Source organism: Melospiza georgiana, chromosome 8 (genome assembly GCF_028018845.1).
Source record: "Melospiza georgiana isolate bMelGeo1 chromosome 8, bMelGeo1.pri, whole genome shotgun sequence".
NCBI lineage: Eukaryota > Metazoa > Chordata > Aves > Passeriformes > Passerellidae > Melospiza > Melospiza georgiana.
In genome coordinates, this window is record NC_080437.1 from 26,206,993 (window position 1) to 26,228,486 (window position 21,494).

Below are 21,494 nucleotides of genomic sequence, written 5' to 3' on the forward strand. Positions count from 1 at the left end.
GGCTCCTGAGTGTTAAATTCTCTTGTCTTTATAAGCCTCTGGACAGGATTTTTAGCTAGAGCACCATGAAAGCCTTTCCCAGCCACCACACTCTGTGGGCTACACTTGGATGTGTAAGTCAGGGGATGCTGACATCTCCCCTCAGTGTGCTTTAGTTGCTTAAATAATACTGGGCAGTGCATTCTCCAAATGTTCTTCAGAGTATAAGAAAATATAAGGCTGTGAAAGTGTCTCTTCTTGTTGCTGCTCCTGTATTGCCACACCTGTGAGGTTGCTGTAGTGAGTTCTCAAAGGTAGAGAATTACAACAGGATAAAGGAATAGATTTAGAGTCTGTGTGTGTGTTGTTGCAGCTGTGCTTCAGGATCTGGCTCTTTCCACTGCTGACTTTTTTTGCATTCTTCATGCAAAGCTCCTCCAGACAAATGATGAGAGACCATTTACTAAAAATACCTGAATTCAAGAGTCAGAGCAATGCAAAAAAAATCTCTGTTCCTTGCCAGTGGGAAGAGATGTGAGGTGAGGCATGAAGAATCAGCATTGATTTGGGATCTGTTTTGCAATCAGTCATTGGTGTAAGAAAGCAGCTTGGTTTGGGTGAAGGAAGGAAGACCAGTGCATCACTTTCCAGCCTTATCTGCCTGCAGATAGAGCAGCCTGTCTTGCTTTTGTGTTGCAGAACACTTTGTGAGCTTTTCAACTTGTAGTGCACTATTTGGTGAATGGAGTACTAGGAGTGTGCTGTGTTCTAGTCCTTTTTTGTCATCATTGTTATTCTGAAAAGAACCATTAGACTTGTCAAAACTAATTAAGGGAACAAGTAGATGGCACTGGAAAGGAACTTCAAGCTAGAATGACATGTTTCAGGAGATCCCTCTCATTCCCTGGTGCACACTTGAAAGGCATTATGAGTAGATCCACAGAGCTCATGCATGCAAATGCACAATGGTAATGAGTTATTCTGGATTTTGTTAGGATATACTTAGGTTCTTCTAATTGAAGTCCCTTTTAAAATGAATAGTACTGTGGCAGACATGTCTTTTATTACCTGGGCCAGTTTTGCCCCATTGCTGCAGGGGGAGATGCAGTGCCCTCTCCATCTGGAGGGGAGGGATCCAGAGGATGTCAGGGGCCCAGGTGAAGCCATCTGACACTGTCAGATGTGTGTCAGGATCCAGCAAATGGCTCTGATTTGACTCTAGGAGCCTGGTGTCTGGTTTCCGGAAGGATGGATGCCAGGAGAGTGCATTTAAGGCTGAATTTTAGTAGGAAACCTGTTGGTAAGAGCTGCAGGGCAAGTGCCTAAAGTGTTCCCAACCTTTACCTCAAAGTATTGGAATTACTGCTCTGTTTCATTAAGTTGTGATGAATAGATAAGATGGTGAGCATGTACATCTGTCTCTATTGGCATGTCATAGACAAGGGTGATGGTTACTGAATGACTGAAATTGCAGCAGTTAATGCTACTCGTTTGAAAAAGGCAGGAAATCTCTGCTACAGACTAGCAAGATTGCTTTCTATATACATTGGGGACTAATACTGCAGCACACTGTAATGTTTTTCACTGACATTTAAAGGGATTTCTGTGTATCCTACTGTCACTTTTAACCATGTCCATATATTGGGAAGCTTTGATCCCAATAATTGTGTGATCACAGGAACTCGGGCTCATTCTGGCATCCGTGCCAATAACAGACAGCCCTTCTTGCTTGTGGGTTCACCCTGAAACTGATGGTAGCGATTAAGGAGCAGACTGTTTCTCACTGTGAGAGGAATGATGAAAGCCCTGCCTGTGCTGCTTTGTTTTGTGGTGTTGGTATCTTCTGGCCACAATTCAGAGCGTTGTGAATGGACTTGCTATCGATGTGGTGCTCTCGTTAACAAGCAGTGCCAGATTCAGTTACCTGCACAGTGGGTCATAATGTAGTTATTTTGACATTTGCAGCACTGCCTGATCTGAGCTGAACTCCAGCACATTTATATGTTTGTCATTGCTTCAGTTGCTGTGTTTTTTGTGGGATTCACAAAAATGTATCAGAGCATCTGTATTTTTAAAATTATTATTATTATTATTATTTTTACTGGTTTTGCTGTTGATGCCTCAAGGATGAAAATGGCAAAAGAATGTGATAAAAATGTTTTCAGAACATTAGGCAGTTCTGAACATTGGCTGGCTCAGAGGGAATCTATTATTTACCATCTACTGTATCAAATTCAACTCCCACCGAATTAGAAACTGATTTTTGTCATTGTCCCTTTTTAATCTAACCCTTTGGTTAGCTCAGGAGAAGCAGCACCATAAATCACGTGGACATCTATGGATTTTTTTTTCCCCTGCCAGCCATTGCTAGGACTAAATGTTCATCTCTCAGTGATTCTTATCAGCCAGGACACTAATAATAACATTTCTGTTCTGGGCTTGACTTTCTCTCTTCCAAGAGGAAAAGTATCTTTTTAATGTCCTTTGAAAAATATTTTTAGGGAGTAAATAACAATGCATGGGAAGATTTGACTTGAGGTGCTTGAGTTCCAGCTAGTGAGATTAAAGAAACTCCTTGTGCCTTTTTTCATAATTGTCAAGGACCATGGATGGCATGGGATCATGGTGTGAATAATGAATACTTTCTCACCTTTTTAAAATCAGAAATTCACCATATGTGCAACACTGTTGTTCTTCTGAAGATGGGAAAAAGGAGGTAAAGAATAACAAGATTGCCCAGCAAACCAGGAGCAAATCAGAAAACATAGTCTTTCATGTCTCTAATCACCCAAATAAAAGCTCCTTTTAATTTGCTTTCTGAAGGCATGAGGCAGCTGTGCCCTTGTTTTTCCTTCACCATTAAGCCAGAACTCTGATTTTACTGGGTCTTGGGATCAGCTCTCTGTGCTATCACCAGAACAGTCATAGTAGCCTTGATCTTGTAGACAAGGACAGGCAGGATCACTCTCCTGTGCCTGGGAAGGTTGGTGTAGGGCCCCTGAGCATGGTCTGTGTGGAAATACAAAGGAGACCAGTTGTTAAAAGGTGGAGACCTACATACCAGGTGCCCCAAGGTAGGTTTAAACTGGCTTTGTGCTCCTTCACCAGCTCTGATTGCCTTCTCTCTCTGTGTCTCTCCTCCCAGGTCAGTGGCTGGTTTGGATAAAGAACCTGACCTTGTGCACATGGAAGCCCGGACAGCTGATGGACGTGAGTGCCTGCAGCCAGTGCTGACAACTGGGCTTTGAGCCAAGAATGGAGTGGGAATGAGGATCCACTTCACCCATTTTACCTCCCCATTTACATTTTAATTGGAAGGGGAGATGTGGGTCATGGGGATTGATGTGATGTTCTTATCCTGAACTTGTAGGGGAAAGCTGTGGCTGTAGGGCTTGTGTCTGTGGAGGGGGTGGACAGAAGCACAGTCTGTTGGGCTAAGAACCCATCCACTCTGTTCCCTGTTTACCACTTTCAGTATCACATAGTTTACATCAATCATAAAGAGCTGGGCTACCAAGACTGTATCATGGAACCTCTGTGCATTTCCAGAGGTGCTCAGAACAGCTAGGTGGTACCTGAGAATCTGAGAAATTACCTGCAGTCAGACTTGCCCTCCAGCCAGAAGGTCTCTATACTTCTTTGTCTTGTACTGAAAATATTTTGCAGTTTTGCTCATAATGTATGAATAAGTGTTCCATACCAACATATTACAGGCTTGAAAAGGTGCCTGAATCTGAAGCAGGAAATAGGAAAAAAAAAATCTTAACTTCTCATTGAAATAAATCTAGTCACATTTGCAGTGGAATGAATTCCTACAGTCAATTTCCAGCAAAGACATGGTATTAGAAGTAAGTTGACTTACTCTCTCTGAAGTGTTTTAGGTATTTCTCACAGGAACTGCAGCATAGTAACGCATCTGTTCCTTGTGTGGAATTTTACTCCAGTGTGAGGAAATGAAACAAGTGTCCCATTTTGGTGCAGGGATAGTATAGAAAAACAGCATAGGATGAAGGAGTTAAAGGATTTCTGGGGGAAAAAAAAGCCTCATTTTTGTTGGTTGCAAACTTTTCTCTGTTTTAGTCAAGTGCTGCGTAGGCCAGATGTGTGAACAAATTTCTGTCTGTCAAGATGGCTTCTCTGAGGTTGTGGATGTTCTAATATCATTCACTGGCCTCCCACTGCTATTTAGTGATGGCAGCTGAATAAATAACCAGGCAATAACAGCTCAGGGGTGACAGCTGTTTGTTGAATATGTGGAAAAGGCAAAACAGGCCGACAGGTGGGTGGACAAGGTAGGGAGGCATCTTCAGTGCCTTTGCTGCTGTGTGTACTGTCACAGGTATGATGGGAGAAGTGGTCAAATGCAAATAAAAAAATCCCAAGCAAGCAAGCAAAGTGCTGATGGAGTCTGTTTTCAAACTAAGTTTAAACTTGCTCACCCAGCTATTTGAATATTGGATATGTCAAGGATGTAAATGTTTGAAAGATGTATCCCCAGCTTAAAGACAGCTCTCTTCCTTCAGGTCTTGTTTGCTCAGGGGTTTGCTCTTTGTTCTTGTTTTAATATATAAATTCAGCATTTTGAAATTGGCAGCTGATGGTGTTGAGGGTTTCACTGGAAGCCAGGCTTGGCCAGTGGTGTCAGCAAAACAGCCCCAGTGCAGCTGCCATCCCAGATCTGTGGGGCTGTGCTGGCCTGTACCGAGGACCCCTCTCCCAGCACAGCACAAAAGAACAGTGCTGCTCCAGTCAGAGGTTCTAAGGCTTGAAACAATATTAGTTTGTGTTACAAAGAGATGACAGCCTCACAGCTATAGGCTTCCCCAGGGTGATATTGTTCAGCTCTGGGTGCTCAGGAATGGGGCATTGAACTTTTCTCACAGTTAGTTCTGCCACCAAATTGGGCCTTCCTGTGCTCAGTGAAACAGCTGAGGCACTTACACCTGCTGGAAAATGGGGCCCTGCAGTTACTTCCTCTTGATCAGAAAGCTTCTGGTGAAAGTTTTCCTCAGTATTATGCAGAAGGAAGAAAAGGCTTCTCTAATGCCTCTTTTAGGTCAGTCTGGTGGCTCAGTCACTTATTTGGTGCGTTAACAGACATAGATTTAAGTATTCCCATTGCTTAGTTTAATTCAAATGGAAGAATCCATGCCTTCAATGTCACTGGCTACTTGAAAACTACTTGATTCTTCTAGGCTGGGCATTTTTCTTTCTTCTTCTGTTTGCCTCCATGTTTTTAAGAAAAAAAAAAAAAAAGTAGTGAGTAAAGCAGTGGAGAAGGGAGGGGAAGGAATGGAAGTGCTATTTAGGACTAACTCCTGAATTTGATGATTTTTTAATTTTTAAATTTTTTTTCCTTTTGGCATTAATGGGACTCAAGAACCCATCTAATACCAATTCAGACAGTGGAGCCTAAAAGGAGCTCTGGAGCTGGGAACAGGTGGTGGGGCATGCTGGAATCTCATTCATCCATAGATGAGTCAGGGCTATCAATAAGCTTATGGGTCTGGGAGCTGGCAGTCCTGTTCACCTCTCTGGTGACTGTCCTTCAAGACATCTTGCCACATGGTTTGTCTGTCCAGTCATGGTTGTGTCTCTGAAAAGCCCATCTGCCCCTGTGCCTGGTCTCCTTAAATACTGCAAGATGCTGATAATTCCAGTGCCTATCTTATCTCAAGCTGTTCCCATCTTTTGTAGCAGATGAAGTTTTTCACATTTTTTCGACATCTTGGCAGAGTCATTGTAGCAGAATAATAATCGAGGCTTGCATTTTTAAATTGTAGAAACATTTAGGAGCCTTGGGCATTGTGCCTTCTGCCAGAGTGTAATAGGCAGCAGCAAGGACAGGGCTGGATGCAAGGGGACTGTTATGGTCACACTGACACAAGCACCCACCAGCATTCCTGGGAAGAATTTATTGAACTTCCTGATGTTCAGTGAGTTAATCTTCACCCCACTCACAGATATACTGCAATAAACAGGGTTTGAATTATAGGAAAAAGAGGGGGAGAAAAGCTAACCAAAAGGATAAAACAGGGTAACTAATTCCTGGAGAGTCTACACGTCTTTCTCTTTGGGGGAAAAATTATTGAGGCCAGTGAGTTTTTCTCCTTCTCATGGAAGCCTTCACGATTTTATGATTTTAAATCTTGCCTGATCCTAGGGCCTGATTTAAGCTGAGCCAATCTGCCAATGCAGCTTGTCTTTGTCAGCTGCCCTTTTCCCTGTTAGCCATGCTGGCCAGCCATCCCAGGAGGGAGGCAGGACTTTCTGTTCTATGTCTAAGTCACAGCCACCTGCACACAGGTTGGCCCTTTGCAGCCTGCAGCACAACAGCTTTGTCTGTATCACTGCCTCCCTTCAGGAACCCACATCTTTGGGGAGAGAGCCTCTTGTGCTCCTGCTTCCTGCCAAAGCTGGCATGGCTGGCAGGAAAAGATGAAACTTGGTAGCTTGGCTTATTTCACCAGTTTGTCCCTTCCAGTCTCAAGAAATTGTTTCCGTTTTGTCACTTCAAAAAGGGTAAAAATACACTCCAGAATCTCAAGATGGAAGACTGTGTTAAATAGCAATGAGGAGGTGGTTCAGGCTCCTCAGCTGGAAAATGGCTGTACATCTGTGAAAGCCATTCCCTAATCCTGAGGGAGGTGGGAAGGGTTTGTGTGGAGGCATGGATGCTGGGATTGGAGCTGCAGGAAGCCCTCCAGGCTGCTTGATGCCCATATTGCCACATTCACAGATGTGTTGAGGAAGTGGATGGGGTTGCTCATAAGCATGAGAAATTTTTATTGCTGCCTGGAAAGTAGGGAGCCCTTCTCAACTCCTTTTGCAGTGGAACATTATAAAAATCCCAAAAGTAACAAAAAATCCAACCTGCTAAAAGAACCCTGAAAACCAAAACACCCAAACCCTTTAATTCTGGTGTTATATAGGACAATATATAAATTGGAAGAAGTGCCCAGATAGAAACAACCTTCCTTACACAATACAACTGCCAGCGAAAGGTAAGCAAGGCTTTGGAGGCATGGCTTAGTCAGTCTCATGTCACCTGCCCCTCTGGGTGAATGTCCTTTTACCTTGTGGTTGCCCAAAAGTGCAAAATTACCTCATTCTGGAGGAGAGGCTGATAATAGCCTGCAAGTTAGGGTGGCCTCTTCTCTCTTAATGGAGGCTTTTGTTGAGACACCCTGTTCTTTTTATGTGAGAAGATGTGCTCTGTGAATGAGCACATTTTAGAAGCTTGAGCAGGGACTTGAGATTGTTTCTTGCTTTGAGTTACACACAAATGGGAACAGAACTGGATGCTGCTATATTTTTTACCTAATTTTTAATAGAGTTAAAAAAATTTTTTTGGAGAAGCAGGAAAAAAGCAAGATAACTTTATCTGGTATCCTAAAGCAGAGAGGTTTAAAGATATATTATTTGTGTCTGTGTTTGTTTTTTTTTTAATAGGCTTGTATTGTAAAATATATGAAAATAAATAAAACAAGAGACTAAATGGAAAGTGGGTAGTGAGCTACCCCCCTTCTCCACCACCATCTCCTTGTGAATATTAATCAGGTGCCATTCTTTGAGTATATTTGATTGCTGGTGTAACACACTCAAAATGACACATTTCCCAATAGGCAGGAAGCTCGTTGTCATGTCAACACTTGTGATTTATCTGCATTTATTTGTGACAGGTTTTTATTCCTCTTCCCATTCTGTCACTCAGCAGAAGCAAATTATCCCCTTTTTGGAAGGATAAGAATATCCAGGCGACTGTGTGGGAGAACGTACTGGAGGGAATGAGCTTCTAAAAATACAACTCCTGACCTCTCCTCCTTGTTCTGCCTAATTTTAGAGCTACCTCAAAGAGCAAGTCACCGCTGTTGATCTCTTTGGATGGCATGGCAGCACATAAGACCCTCTTGTTTTCTGAGAAGTTGCTTTTATCCACTGCAAGGTTGGCTTAGGTTCCACACTGAGGAGCTAAATAGCAGCTCTGGGCCAAGTGTGTGTATATCAGTTGATGAAGAACTTTAATTTATGCCAGCTGAAAGTCTGACCTCTCTGCTGCTGCTGCTGCTGGAATTTTATGCTGGGAGAAAGCACAGCTCTGATACTCTGGTTATTGGCACCGTCTCTGTGTCAGGTGTTTGTCACCATTCACTTTAATCACTGCCCAGTACTCTGAGCTGGCACCAGCAACATTTTCTGCTGCTTTAGCATCCTCAGTGGGACTGCGATTTCATTACTGCACCAGACCTGTGTGACTGCTCTGACTCAGCCCTTATTAACCTGGAATCCCTGGTGCATCAACCCAGAACCAGGTCTGCAGCCTTTAAACGGGGGCCTTCACTCACTGGGTGGTTGGGCATGGACCTTCATTAGATTAAAGCTTGGCTGTGGTTTCTAACTCCTTTAGAAAAAATATTTTAGTAATTATTAGTCTAATTATTAATGACTCTGACTTGCATTCTTTTTGCATTTTTAACAGTGTTGCTGGGACAAGACTATAAAAGAGGAAACTATCAGTCTATGAATGTTGGTTTAGAATTTGGGAAGGCAGTTGGCTGAATCTCAGAGGATTTAAATTGTGCCCCCCAAAGCATATTGCCGTAACTGGAAGGACACAGACCAAGGACAAGGCAGTTGTTTTTTTTGTGATGGAGAATCCCGTAAGCAGCTTTGCTGGGCTAGTGATTGTCTTTTTAAACTTCTCTTTTATCATTTTGAGCTCAGTTTGACAAGGTCCATGTCAGAAAGTTCTGTTGTGAACTAAAATCACTGCACCAGGCTCACCCCAGCCCTTACAAACTTGCTGTTTACTTCACTGATGTTCTGTCCTCACCCTTTGCAGAAAAGCAAAGAAGCATTTGAATCTAGGAGGCCTGTAAAGTGCCAGAGTGCAAAAGATATGACCCTTTTATCACTCCAGCTGTCATCTTAGTAGTATTTTTATTTTCTTCCTAATTTGCAGTTTTCAGAAGAGCAGTTGAAAAGCAGAGATGGCATATTTAGATTACACACATCCAGAAACACAATGCATTCATTGTTCTGTTTCATGAGGCTTTTTCTTAGCCTGAGTGAAATAATGCTTAACCCCCTATAACCTCTCTCAACTTACTAGAGGTGAGCACGTCTCTTCTTGTTCCAACTTTCTGTATATCTGCCTTTTCCTTCTGTTGTTTTCTTGTTCTTCTCCCAGTCCTGTTCCTCCTCTCAAGCAATGTCAAGGCCTGACAGGATCCCATTAGTGTGATGGTCTTCTGTTCTTCTCTCCAGACAGAAGCATTTGATGCTTCTTGTAGAGCATATAACTGCTGTTAGGAATCTTCAGCTACTCAGGCTATTTCATGGCCGTGGCATTTTCATTCCTAGCCCATGTTTTCTATAAATACTTAATTTTGAGAGATGCTTCTGATTTTCACAGAAAAATAAGTTATATTTAATAGTGTTGATTTAGGCTTTTTTTTTTTTTCTTTTTGTGTTTTACTACCACAGTTAAAACCAGTCAACAAGGCTAGGGGGTTTCAGAGGGAAGATTTCCAGAAGGATGTAGGAATTGGTGAATTCTACCCGGGTGGCTTCTGCTGTATTTGGTCTCATCAGCAGCTTTCTGATGCGTTTATGGTTGGTACCCTCCATTGATGGGGGGTTTTGAACTTCAGTCTCCTGAGGGTTGTCTACACAACAGAAAAGGGAATGGCCAATGTCAAAGTATGGTGAACTCCTAACTTCAGAGAGCAATTACCGTGTCAAAGGCTGGAGGCAGATCCTGAAATAACATCTCCCTAGTTGGAGATAAGACATTCTTTGGAGCTGCTGATGGTGTTTTACAGACAAGCGGCTCCTCCCTGGGCGTTTCTGATGTGTCCCCATGCTCCCCTTGCAGACACCCACTATTTGACCTGTCGGATCCAGGAGTGCTCCGAGACCAAGAGGAGCGGGCCCTTCTCGCGCTCCATCGACGTCAGCTCCCTGGTGGTTCAGGATGAGTACATCTTCATCCAGGTATGTTGCCTTCCTGAAAATGGGACATGAACTCTGCCTGCACAAGGGATTTTTTCTTTGGGTATATTCTTAGGATATTCTTAGGATAAGCGTGTGGGACCACAGTTCTTAAGAGTCCATCCCGTATTGGCTCTGTAGTCTGGGATGCAGCACTTGATCTCCCTGCTTATCACTTGCCTTGAATCATATTTTTAAAATTTGTTCATTAACGGTCCATAAATTTCACAACTTGCTATTGGTGTGGCTAATTGTAAAATACAAAGGAACTAGAAATGAACTGGAGAGAACAGAGAAGAGCAAAGGAAAGGTGTGAATGATTATTTTTAGCAATTGGAAAGGTTTATGCTGATTTGACAGTCAAGTAATGCTAATAGGGTGAACCAAAATTTGTTGTAGGAGGTAAAATAGCAGAAAAATTGAGGAAAGTTGTTACAGAGAAATTTCAAAGTGAAAGATGTCTGTAAATTTGTCAGTTGGTGATGATTCTGGAGATGAGGAGAAAGGGTCAGAAACTGAGTAAGAAACTATGTGGTTTTGAGATTTTTTTGAGAATACATGGGCTGGATGGAACAGGGCCATCTCTCTAAATTTTGTGTCTGTGGAAGCCTGAGAATGAATAGTACTGTTTGGAAGAACACTTCCTGAAGATGTACCATTTGGTAGAAAACTGAGGGCCAGGCTGTGGTGATTCCAGATTGCAGGAAGCTCAGGAGACACAGAAATTACATACGTGGTGATGTTAAATGCTTGCCTCCAGTGCTGAACCAGAGGGAACAAAATGAGATGAAGACTGGATTCAGGTGGTACAAAAAAGATATATGCTTCCCTTTTTTAATAAGACTGGGTTATATTAAGCTCCTACTTTATTTCCTTGAGTATTTTTCTTGACTATATCCAAATTATGAGAAAGATTTGCTGTGTTTATTGTCAGACTTTCTTATAAGAGGGAAGACTGATAAGTCTGTGCTGGGCTTAGGGGGAAGACTGGATTCCTGTGGCCTGGGAGGACTGCAGGATGAAAACTGCATGCATTTGAGCAATGTTGGCAGACTTCTTCTGAAAGTAGGGGAGTGTGCTGCTCTGGAGATGACCTACTGCAGTGGGAGCCACAGCTCCCCTCAATCCCCCGTGAAACCCAGTCTGCTACTGCTTCCTGTGGCCTCAGTGGACATCCACTGCTAGAAAACACTGTGAATTCAGTTTTTGCTACTTAGTAAGTCATGATTTGACTAAAAGCAATGGCTTTCCAATCAATAAGTGCTCTGCTCTCCAAGGAGTATTTTAGAGAGACTCTCTTAGTGTAGTGGTTTATGTCTGTGGCTAAAGATGTTGTGGAACATCCAACTTTAAGCATGAGGCCTTATAGGTGTTTCTCACTCCAAAGCTCTCATCTGTGTTAAAACAAGGCCACTCTGTTTAGAATCTTGATGTCACAGTGAGGCCTGGTATGTATATTCCTCTGCCTCAAATCAGCAGTGAGCAGCTCAGGCTATTAGCTTCTAAAAACTTCAAGTTAAAAAAAAAAAAAAATCTGTGTGTGTGTGTACAAACACATGCATGTATGTATATGTACTACTCAAATGTCTTGACTATTCTTAGCAGGGTTTTATTATAGTTTAATGGGTGTTTGAATTGAAAATCACATCCTCACACTTTAAAAAGCTGTTAAATATACACACAGAGCATTGCTGCTGCTTTGGGAGACTCTTTTTGAGAGTCTCCATTCCCAGGCTGTTTATCCCCTTCCCTGTGTTTTGTGTCACAATGGCAGGGTTTCTGCCTGTCCAGCAGCCTGCTGTCAGGGGCTGCAGATGCTGGGCAGGGATTGAGCCCATGCAGAGCTCGAGTGACACGCAGGCACTTCAGATTCCCAGCACACTCTGAGCTGAAGGTGTGTGAAATCCAGGATATGGTCAATGGGATATGCAGAGTGTTTGCTTGGTACATATGTAGCTAATATGTCCTGGATGTATTAGTCTCACAAACAATGTGGTATTGCTGCCTATAATGGGAAGTGTCAGATTGACTGCTTGCAATGTCTCATGCGTGTTGTTCAGTCTGGGTAATCTTGGACAGAAGTGTAGGAGCCAGGTCTTTAGAATTTTAAATATTAGACAGAGATGAATAAATAAATATCAAAATAAATGTTAAGAACTTGGTGAGGTTTAATAGCGACATAAAGCATTGGTGCGTGAGTTCTGATATGTCTGTTCTGGAGCAAATCAGAATTAATGTCCTGGAGTGGAGAGGGGAACTTGTTTTTTTTGACTTTTGTCATTAAACCAGTAGATTTTTATTCTAAATCTGTAGTCAGTGTTCCTCTAAAGTTAGAGCAATTGAAACCTTCAGGGGCAATTTATCTCTTATTTCAACATGAGCTAGGTCTCTGAGTATGCCTTTCTCATTAATATTGGAAGGAACCTAAGTAGAGCTTAGTGAAAACCCCAAAATTTTTGACAGTTAAAATTAGGGAAGATGAATTCCAGCTATTGATATCAATGTCTTAGATTATCTACATAGTTATTTAGTAGTGAATATCCATTCCAACCAAGATGATAACCAGGCCAACACTGTAAGATTCCTGAGCAGCATTAACTTGTTTAACTGCACTCAAAGCAAACATGATACTATGATTCATAATGGATAGGGGAAAGAAGAAAACAGAAGACATTATAGTGCCATTATAAATCAACAATTCCTGTTGTGCAGCACTTCTGAAAGCATCTTTCAGAATTACAGTACAAAGAAAGAAAATTAGAATGATCTTATGCTTAAAAATTTTATCTGTTGAAGAGAGTTTGAAAAGACTGGCACTTGTTGCCAGGCAAAAGAGATAAATAACATAGCCCATGAGGACAGATACAAAAGGTAATGTGGAGGGACAAAAGATATAGCTACTAAGAGAGACTAGGAAGAATTATTATGAATAAAACAGTAGGTGATCACTCTGAATTTATTGGCTGGCTTTCTATTTGATTGATCAATAGTTATTTAAGGATGCCTGTCATGTCACTAGGATTGGATTGGATAATTCTGCATAAATTGATATATTAAGAAAAACTCTTACCCTCTCTTGCATGTATAAATTTTCATTCACTTCACAGTATTGCTCTGGTGTAACCAGGAGCCAATATCATAATCTTCTTTCATGAATAATACTTAAAATTCATACAACTTGCAAAACAAGTAATTTATTAGTGTGAAAACCTTGGAATATGTCTGGACTTATGTGCTGTAGCAGAAGGAGCTAATTTGATGATCAGCTTTGGCATTTAATGTCCATGTCTGTGGTGTTCAATTACATAGCTGTGCTCCAGTGGGTGCTTGTTACTGAAACTGTATCACTTTCCAAACTTAGGTCCAAACATAAGCTACAACTGCCTAAAAAATGTGATTCCCTGACAATTACCTAAACTGCTATGGTACTCTCATCTGCAGAGCCTACATTACAAGACATGGGGATCAGGGATAGTCATTTGGGATGACTCTAGAGTACTGATACTTTGGAAAATTTAGATGTTAAAAAAAATTACAGAGGGAATTCTGGGAAAGGTATTTTTCAAGCAAGTCTTGTATCAAGGTTTCTAATGGAATTGCTCAGGCAGCTGAAAGGTGTTGAAAATTAAATAGGCTTTAATGAAAATGATATTATTTTTCAGGAAATTCTATTTTGAGTGAGATGGCGTTGTTTGGAGAGAACCTTTTTCTTTTCCTTAAAGTAAACAAATAATATCAGTGCTGCTTGGAGAGGATCAGGAATGATCTGTGTGTTTCCTTGTCAACAGATCAAAAATTTCCACTGAAAATGAGAGAAAGCATGAGCAAATGTCACTGCTTATTTCAGGCAGTGAGGACAGTCTGGGCCATAGAATTCCCAGTTGCTTATTTGGGGGGTCTGAGAGGTTCCAAGGGACATGAACGGGGCAGTGCATTCCCTGGGAATCAGCTTTGCTGAGGGGCAGTGCTTTTTGCAGAGAGCAGCATTCCTGCAGGCAGACCCATAGCTGCCATGGAGAGCTAAGTCCTGCTGAGTTAAAGGAGCTGTTCTGGCTGCCCAAAGGTTCTGTGCAGGGTGCAGTGGCTCAGTGGTTCTTCTGGGGGGCTGGACTCCCACCTTGGATGAGCCTGGCTGCTAGTGGAGAGGGATGACCTTCCCAGTGCTGACTCATGTGAGGACTCTGACAGAAATTGTGATGGAACTCTTCGGAATGTGTGACATGAGGACTGATGGCACTACTACTGTTATAGTGCCGGTGACCTAAGGATTTCAGTGGGACAAAATTTACAGAGAGACAGTATTTTTTGTGAGTTGGAACTGACAGAGTTAGAAAAGGACAGATAAGATTTTAGGCATATTCACAAGATCCTGAGGGACATGAGAAAGGATTTGGTTTCTCAAAACTGTTTTTTCTCTTTTTTTCCCCAGCTGTAGATCTAGGTCTCATAAATATGTTTCCATCCCCCTATTAATCTTGTTGTGTTGTGTAAACCCTTCTGCTTGTGGCTTTCCCCCCAGAGATCATACCAGCCTAGTCTGGCATTCAGTTATCGCTGTCCCCGTTCCTCTCTTACGCTTCTGCCTCTGTCAGCACTTGGAGACCCTCAGGGTTACTTTGGCCTTTTTGATTTGAGCTGGCTGTAAGTGCAGAGGTGTGTGGATGGGTGATCAATACCTGTCTTGGTAGTTTTTTATGTCTTTATTTTTCTCCAGGATGCTGCAGACTCTGCTATCCCAGTGGAGAGGAGCTGAAGTTGATCTGAGTTGTAGCTCAGACATTCAGCACTTTCCATAGCAGTGGCAACACCACTGGGTATAGAAGACTCCTCAGACTTAGCAGATGATACCTGGTTTGGGTTTGGGGGTGATACAAGCCAGACAAATGCCTTTGGAGATGAACCCTCTCATCTCTCTTTGACTGGTGGTCCCTTAAAGACAAGGAATGATCTCTGCAAAGTTTAATTGAAAATGATTGATGTTTTGCTCCATATCCTGGCCCATTTCCATTTTAAAAGGGAAGTGCTTTGCACCACTAATCAGAGAGGCATTCTGAGGAGCATTGCCTTATCACTTTCCAAAGCCTTTGAAGAGTGGAAGCATGGGTACCACTTCCCCTTTCCATCCCATGGCATAATTTATCAAGGTGTTTAGCTGCATGCTGAAACTCAAGTGTCTTGTCTCTCATTGGCCCCTGCTTCTACTTCTCCTTCTTCTTTCTATGCCATTTCATTTGTGATTCAGTCTCCTGGGAACCCTGGGAACTGCCCATTTTTCTCTTGAGTCCACATTCCTTCGGGAATGTGTCCTGGGACATATGATGATCCCATGTTCAAAAAGCCAAGTTGCTCTCTTGGTGGCCCTTTGTTTTGAGGTTGATGTGATGAAGGAAGAAAAGAGTTTGAGGGCAGCTGGGAAGAGAGACAGGGTCTTGGCTGTGATGGGGTCTGTGGTGTTGCCATTTAGGAGCAAGGGATGGTGGTTACTCACATCCTGTGCATGCAGCAGTGTAGATGCAGCTGCAGTTCTTGTAGGAATTGTAGGAATTGCATATGGAAAGTGAAAAGTTCAAGTGAAAATGCTCTTCTGTGATGCTGATCTTTTATCTGGCTCTTCTTCACCTTCTGAAGTAAGTTTGAACTTGGAAGACTTTTGCCTAATTCAGGGAGTTGCACAGCAGGGCAGCCTCTCAGCCTGCTCACTGGCAGGAGCGAAAAGGAGCAAATCCCAAATTTCTCCAGAGGTTGTTGTGTGGTGCAGCTGAGTGGGAGTCTGAGAGTGCACATCTGAATAACTCCTCTGGCTCAGAGGAGCAAACACTTCTGCCAAAATCTGTTGAACCATTTCAGTCTTCTTTTGCATCAGAAAAGTTTCCTTAAAACATATGCAGATGTCAGTATTCACCCACAATCGCTGATAACGTCTTACAAAACCAATGGATAATATTTCCTTTTTTGGATGCCTGGTGGCTCATCAGAGTCCAGACAAAAATTTCAGCTGAAGTAATTTGATGCAAAATGGCATTTATATACTTTATTTTTATTTGAATCAATTTCTGGTTTATCAGGGTGAATATATTTATAATAACATTTTTTCCCCAGCCTCAGTAGAAATAAAAATATTTACTGTTTATAATATTAGAATTCAGGTGGGGGGACGTTTCTCTTTGAGGTGTTATAGAGGGGGAAAAATTTCCTGATTCTAGAAGCTACATACATCTAAGCCCAGCTCAGATAAGTAGTTTAATATTATTACTGGTTATAACTATGCTTGTTTAGGAGCACTTGAAAGTGCTTATGGAGGACATGAGTGTATGTTTCAAGTTTATTGAGTATTTAAGAATAGGCTAAATGAGCATATTTGCTGAATTGAAGTAATTTATCAGGTGAATAGACTTCAACCAGCAGCCACAGCTGAGTTGATGCTAATTCATAGGGATTCCTGACCTTGGTTATCAAATGATCAATTAAAAAACTTAAATAAGTGGCAAATTTCCCCAGGAATAAACAAAGTGGTTGTTATTTTTTGGGGGTTTTTTTGATTGTTGTTTTTTTTTTAATTAATGTGAAACTTCTCAGCAGTGAAACAGGATAGCAGGGAGAAATTAAATGTTCATTTCCCAGTATAGAACCGTCTCACTATTTTCATAGAAACTAAATACACCATGTTCAAATATAAATTTCTTTCCTCCATTTTTTCCTCCATTAACTAGGAGCCAAAGGTCTTAACAGAAATCAATCCATGCAATTTATTTTTAACTTCACCCTGCTTAGCTACGATTGATTTTTATCTTTGCGATCGATGGTAGAGAAAACGGTTTGGCGGGACAATGGAGCACTCTCCAGCTTGTAGGGGCTGGTCTTTGAGTCTTTTATTGAAGGAATCATTAAAAGCTTATTATGAAACTAATAGGATGAAGACGTTTAAATGATGAACACGATTACACCTGTTTTACTGGTGAATAATGCCTGCTAGAGCTGATCTCCTCTCACTCCTATTTAAAATGCTGGACAGCGCTCCAGTGGGGGAAATTAATCCATACAGATGAAAGAAAGTGCATCCCACGTGCTAGTTAAAAGCTCTTGTTAAAGCAAGACAGGCAGTAAGTATTTAGCTACTTTCCTATTCACTGCTGGGTGCTTTTCATCCATTTCTAGCACAGTTTCATTTTTTCTGTGCCAAATATCACATTTGGAACTTGAGCCTAACCATCTCTCGATAAAAAAAAAAAAAATTAACATTTTCCTTTATTTATTTATTTTTTATTGATTTTCTTTCTAGGGCTTTTTGTGATGTACTTTCTTTTATCACTCTCTCCCCTCCCATCATGCTGTCTGATTGATCAGCTGAAGATGGAAAGTATTGCTTTGGCAAACTCATATGTTTCCTCTGAAATCAAAAGGAGGTTTAATGTGTACAATTATGCTCTTCTCATAAGTTGATTTCTGTGTGGGTGATGTGCACCTGCAGCTCAGATGTGGCTTGTGTTTTGGTGTAACTGCACATTTTCTGCAGGAGTTGCTTTTAAAACAAATGCAATACTTGAGATTACTCTGTCCTTTTGCTGTGTCATCTTTGCTCTGAGGGGAGAGGGAGCTGAACAGGGACTGGGCCAGTATAATAAATGCTGCTTTGTCACAGCAGTTTTTCTCTGATGGGTGTGATGCTCTAAAGAGTGTCATGTTTTCTAAGCCTGCTGAATTTACCAGGCAACTTGAAGGTGCTTTATGCACAGAAATTCCACAGCACACTCAGGTAATTGCAAATTGTTCAGTGACTGTGCAGAGGGCATGATGTTAACGAAAACCACAGGGAGATAATTCAGACTGGATGGTACCTGTCATGATGGAATTTATGCTAAGCAGTGGAGAACCTCACTACACAGAAATATCTGGAAGATTGCTTTCGTTGATCATGGTGGGTAATCAAGAAGGAAGAGCATTACACTAGGTTCATGTTCTTCCTCATCCTCTGAACCTCTTGTGACTGCAATTGTGGTTAGGCTTGGGAGAGGATGCACAGCTTTTCAATCCTCATGCCAACAAACCTGTGCAGGGCCTAGGCAGGGCTGTCTCTGTAGAACCCCAAAATCCCGTGGTAAGGGTGTCAGTGGAGCAGCCTGCCTGCTGAGCTTGCCATGACTCTTCTGTGCTTTAATCCGCAGTTTCATTTGGGGGATTTTATGCTCACAAGAAGGAGAAAGGGAACCTAAAGTTAAAGCAATGTAGAGGGATGCCAGGGCTCCCTATGGAGGTGGAGAACAGGATGCTGCTACAATGCTGATACCAGCTCATTTGATGTTATTGGAAAGGAGGGGAACTCCACAAGCAGGGCAATCACCTTGGAGAACAAGTGAGAGGTTTATTGAAAATAACAACTATATACTATTAAGAACTTAGTATCAACAAGAAGTGTAAAATTTGTTTCTGTGAAATTTTTGCTCACTTTCCTGCAAATTCTTTGAGCAGTAGGAGGCAGATGGGGTCCTCCTTAGCCCAGGAGCCTTTCTGAGATTTACTAATTTCCTCTCTGTTCCATCAATATCTGCCTTACATTGGAAATTATGAGTCCCAGCATAAGCCAGCCAGGAAGATGATAAAGAAGCCTCATACAGAGTGATCTACAATTCCTCACATCATCTAGGGCTTCTTTACAGTCTGAGACCTTTTAACTCATTCTGCTTGCCTTCCAAACTCTTTTAGATAAACAGATGTTTTTGCCTAAGATGAACTTCAGTCTAAAGAAAAAAAAAATAAAAGGAAGCAAGCTGCAAAGCTTGTTCTTAAATAATCTTATTCAATCATTAACATGGGAAATGGCTTTGTGTGTTCCTAGACATGTCACAGAAATTACTGAGATAAATAGATTCCATGACAAATTTTATGTAATTTTCTGCAGTCTTATGAGCGTGTTTGTTTTCTTCTGTTTGATGCAATTGATGCACTCTGTCTCATTACAGGTCAGGAAGGGGAATGAGCCAGCATATCCAGACTTTCAGGGCTTTCAAAGAGAAATTTCTCATGTTTTCTTCTTAAGTGCCAGCTGATATAAATTAGATGAGACTTTTGTCTTGAATGTGGAAACATTAAAGAAAAGTAGTAGCTCATGAGTGGAGGGAGGAAAAAAGAACACAGGTTAGGAAAGACAGATGTGTTTAATGACAAACACATTTGTCCATGGGAATAATTTCTACTGGCCAGAAGCCCAATTAAACACATAAAGTAGAAATCCAAAAAAACAGATTAATGATGCAGTCATTAGCGATGGAGGAAAAAAAAGACAAACCCAGCTAATTCTGTACTGAGCATGACTGATGAGCTCACAGCAAATAATTGGGTGACATTCATCAAATGTGAACTGAAAGGAGGCATTGGAGGGCAAAACACTGCCATAATCTCTGGGATTTACAGTGTTGGAGCATTTGCTCATAGGAAAAGGAAAAGTTCATCAAAATAAATTAAGTTGGGCCTTCCAAAATTCATTCTGTACCATGGTGCTTGCCAAAACTTTATTGGAGGCTTGATCATTTTTTTGGAACTGTTATAACTGTGCATGTAAATCTTGCGAAGATGAGACCCTGGCTGGGAAAAGCTTACACAACTCCTGCCAACAGAATTGTGGGTGGCTTCGTATTAACTGGCTCAGGAAGACCACAAACCTCAAATATTTCTATTTCTAAACCTTTTCAAGGTGACCTAGTCCAGGTGGAAGCCTGGAAGGGAGTTTAACTGTTGCATACTGAACTTTAACAGTGTTTAATCCTAACTTTCTGCATTTAAAAGCCAACCAAACAAACAAGTAATTCAAACAAACCCCCTCCAGGTACCAGTTTTCAGTGGGATAAAGCCAAAATAATGGTTTAAAACCTTTTGAGTGTGGCAGACTTGCAGTAGAACCTGTTGTGGCACAGAAAGTGGAAGTTGATCACCCCTTGATATTTTTGCCACTCTATTTTCACTGGATTAACTGGAAGGTTGTTGGACTGTTCCCAATCTTAATTGGTCATCACAGCATTTACAAAGTGTGCAAATATTCATGTCCTCATCTACAAGTTGAAGACCATGTCCCAGCCCATCAGAAAATGTGGATATTGAATGCAGGGTTCTTAGCAAGTAGTCACTGGATATATTCAGTTCATGTGAGAATTGAGAATTTGGGGTTTCCAATGGAGGCCATAAATATTAAAAGTGAAAGGGGATATTTAAATATTCCCTGTGCTATTTAGACAATATCTAGAAGTGTGGGAATCCTTTGAGTAGTGCTTGTGGAGTTGAGAGATATAAAATTACTGCAAACATGAATTTTGCCTTTCAGCTGGACTCAGTATGAATCAACTGCACAGTCTGTTCTCTCCTGTGAAAATTTTATTTTGATGTGGAAGTATTAAATGGGAAATATATCTTTCAGAAGTAGCACTCACTGACCTTATTCAGCCTGCAGAAGAGGAGGCTGCAGGGAGATATTAGGGCACCTTCCAGTACCTAAAGTGGCTGTAAGAGAGCTGGAGAGGGACTTTGGACAAGGGCATGGAGTGTCAGGACAAGGAGGAATGGCTTTGAACTGAAAGAGCGTAGAATTAGATTAGATACATGGAAGAACTGGATGATCTTTAGGGCCCAACCGAGATGATTGTGTGATTCAACTCAGAGCAGGACCCACAAATGGTCACTGCTCTGTCAGTACACAGTGCACTTTCCATGAAGTGAGAGTCCAGTGACTGCTGTTTTCTCCCTGTCTCTTCTATTGGCTTGTTCTGGGTCCACAGACAAGTTGCTTTGGATTTTCCTGTTTGTGTTTACCCTTGGCTTTAGCTAAATGTTATTTGTATAGAGTTTATTTGCTGTCATATAGGCCATTCTTATGACCTTATGCCGTGTGTGCTATAATAGTGGCTGGTTTTGTTTTTACTCTGGAGGGTGCTAAGTACAGTTTTGTTGACATTACAAGTAAAAATGGGAAAAAATCTGAAGGGGAAGTCTTAGTGTAGAAGCTGGTCCTACTTCTAAACCTCCCTTTCTTTCTAGTTTTTCAAACTGTCAATGGGAAAGCCTTGAGTTGATTAGATATCAAATTTCATGGCCAATAATAGCGTGTCCTTCAAATGACAGCTTCTCCAGGGAAGAAAGCCACTATCTAGAGGTGATATCATTGCTGAGAATACAATTGATGCTGTAGCAATGTTCTATGTAAGCTCATTCTCAAATATCACTGTCAGATAAAGGAAGTATATCTAGGAGAGAATCTAGGACCTTTCTCTTAGCTTTATTGGAAGCCAACAAGTGATATTCTGTACAATAGACAAGTGCTTTGTGCATTATTTTATCTTAAGACCTGCAAGACTGCCAAACCATCAGAATGTAGGAAATTCACTGATGTAAGCCTTGTGTTAGCCAGGTCTGAGATGGTGCCAGAAAGAACACCTACAGCAAGAGTAAGTGACTCCTGACAGGTTTTAGAGCCCATATTTTACAAATTATCTGTGTTAGATCTCATTGATGCATGGCATTTTTGCATAGGCTTTAGT

At 41.5% G+C, this 21,494-nt stretch overlaps 1 protein-coding gene across 1 annotated transcript in view; it reads left to right on the forward strand.

Annotated features, from left to right (window-relative positions):
• Nucleotides 1–21,494, forward strand: part of SORCS3 (sortilin related VPS10 domain containing receptor 3) — a 267,197-nt gene that overhangs the window by 182,282 nt on the left and 63,421 nt on the right. Inside the window, exons 6-7 of the mRNA XM_058028863.1 lie at nt 3,125–3,189; nt 9,857–9,975. Of these exons, the coding sequence (XP_057884846.1) occupies nt 3,125–3,189; nt 9,857–9,975 (184 nt within the window). The remainder of the gene's footprint in view (nt 1–3,124; nt 3,190–9,856; nt 9,976–21,494) is intronic.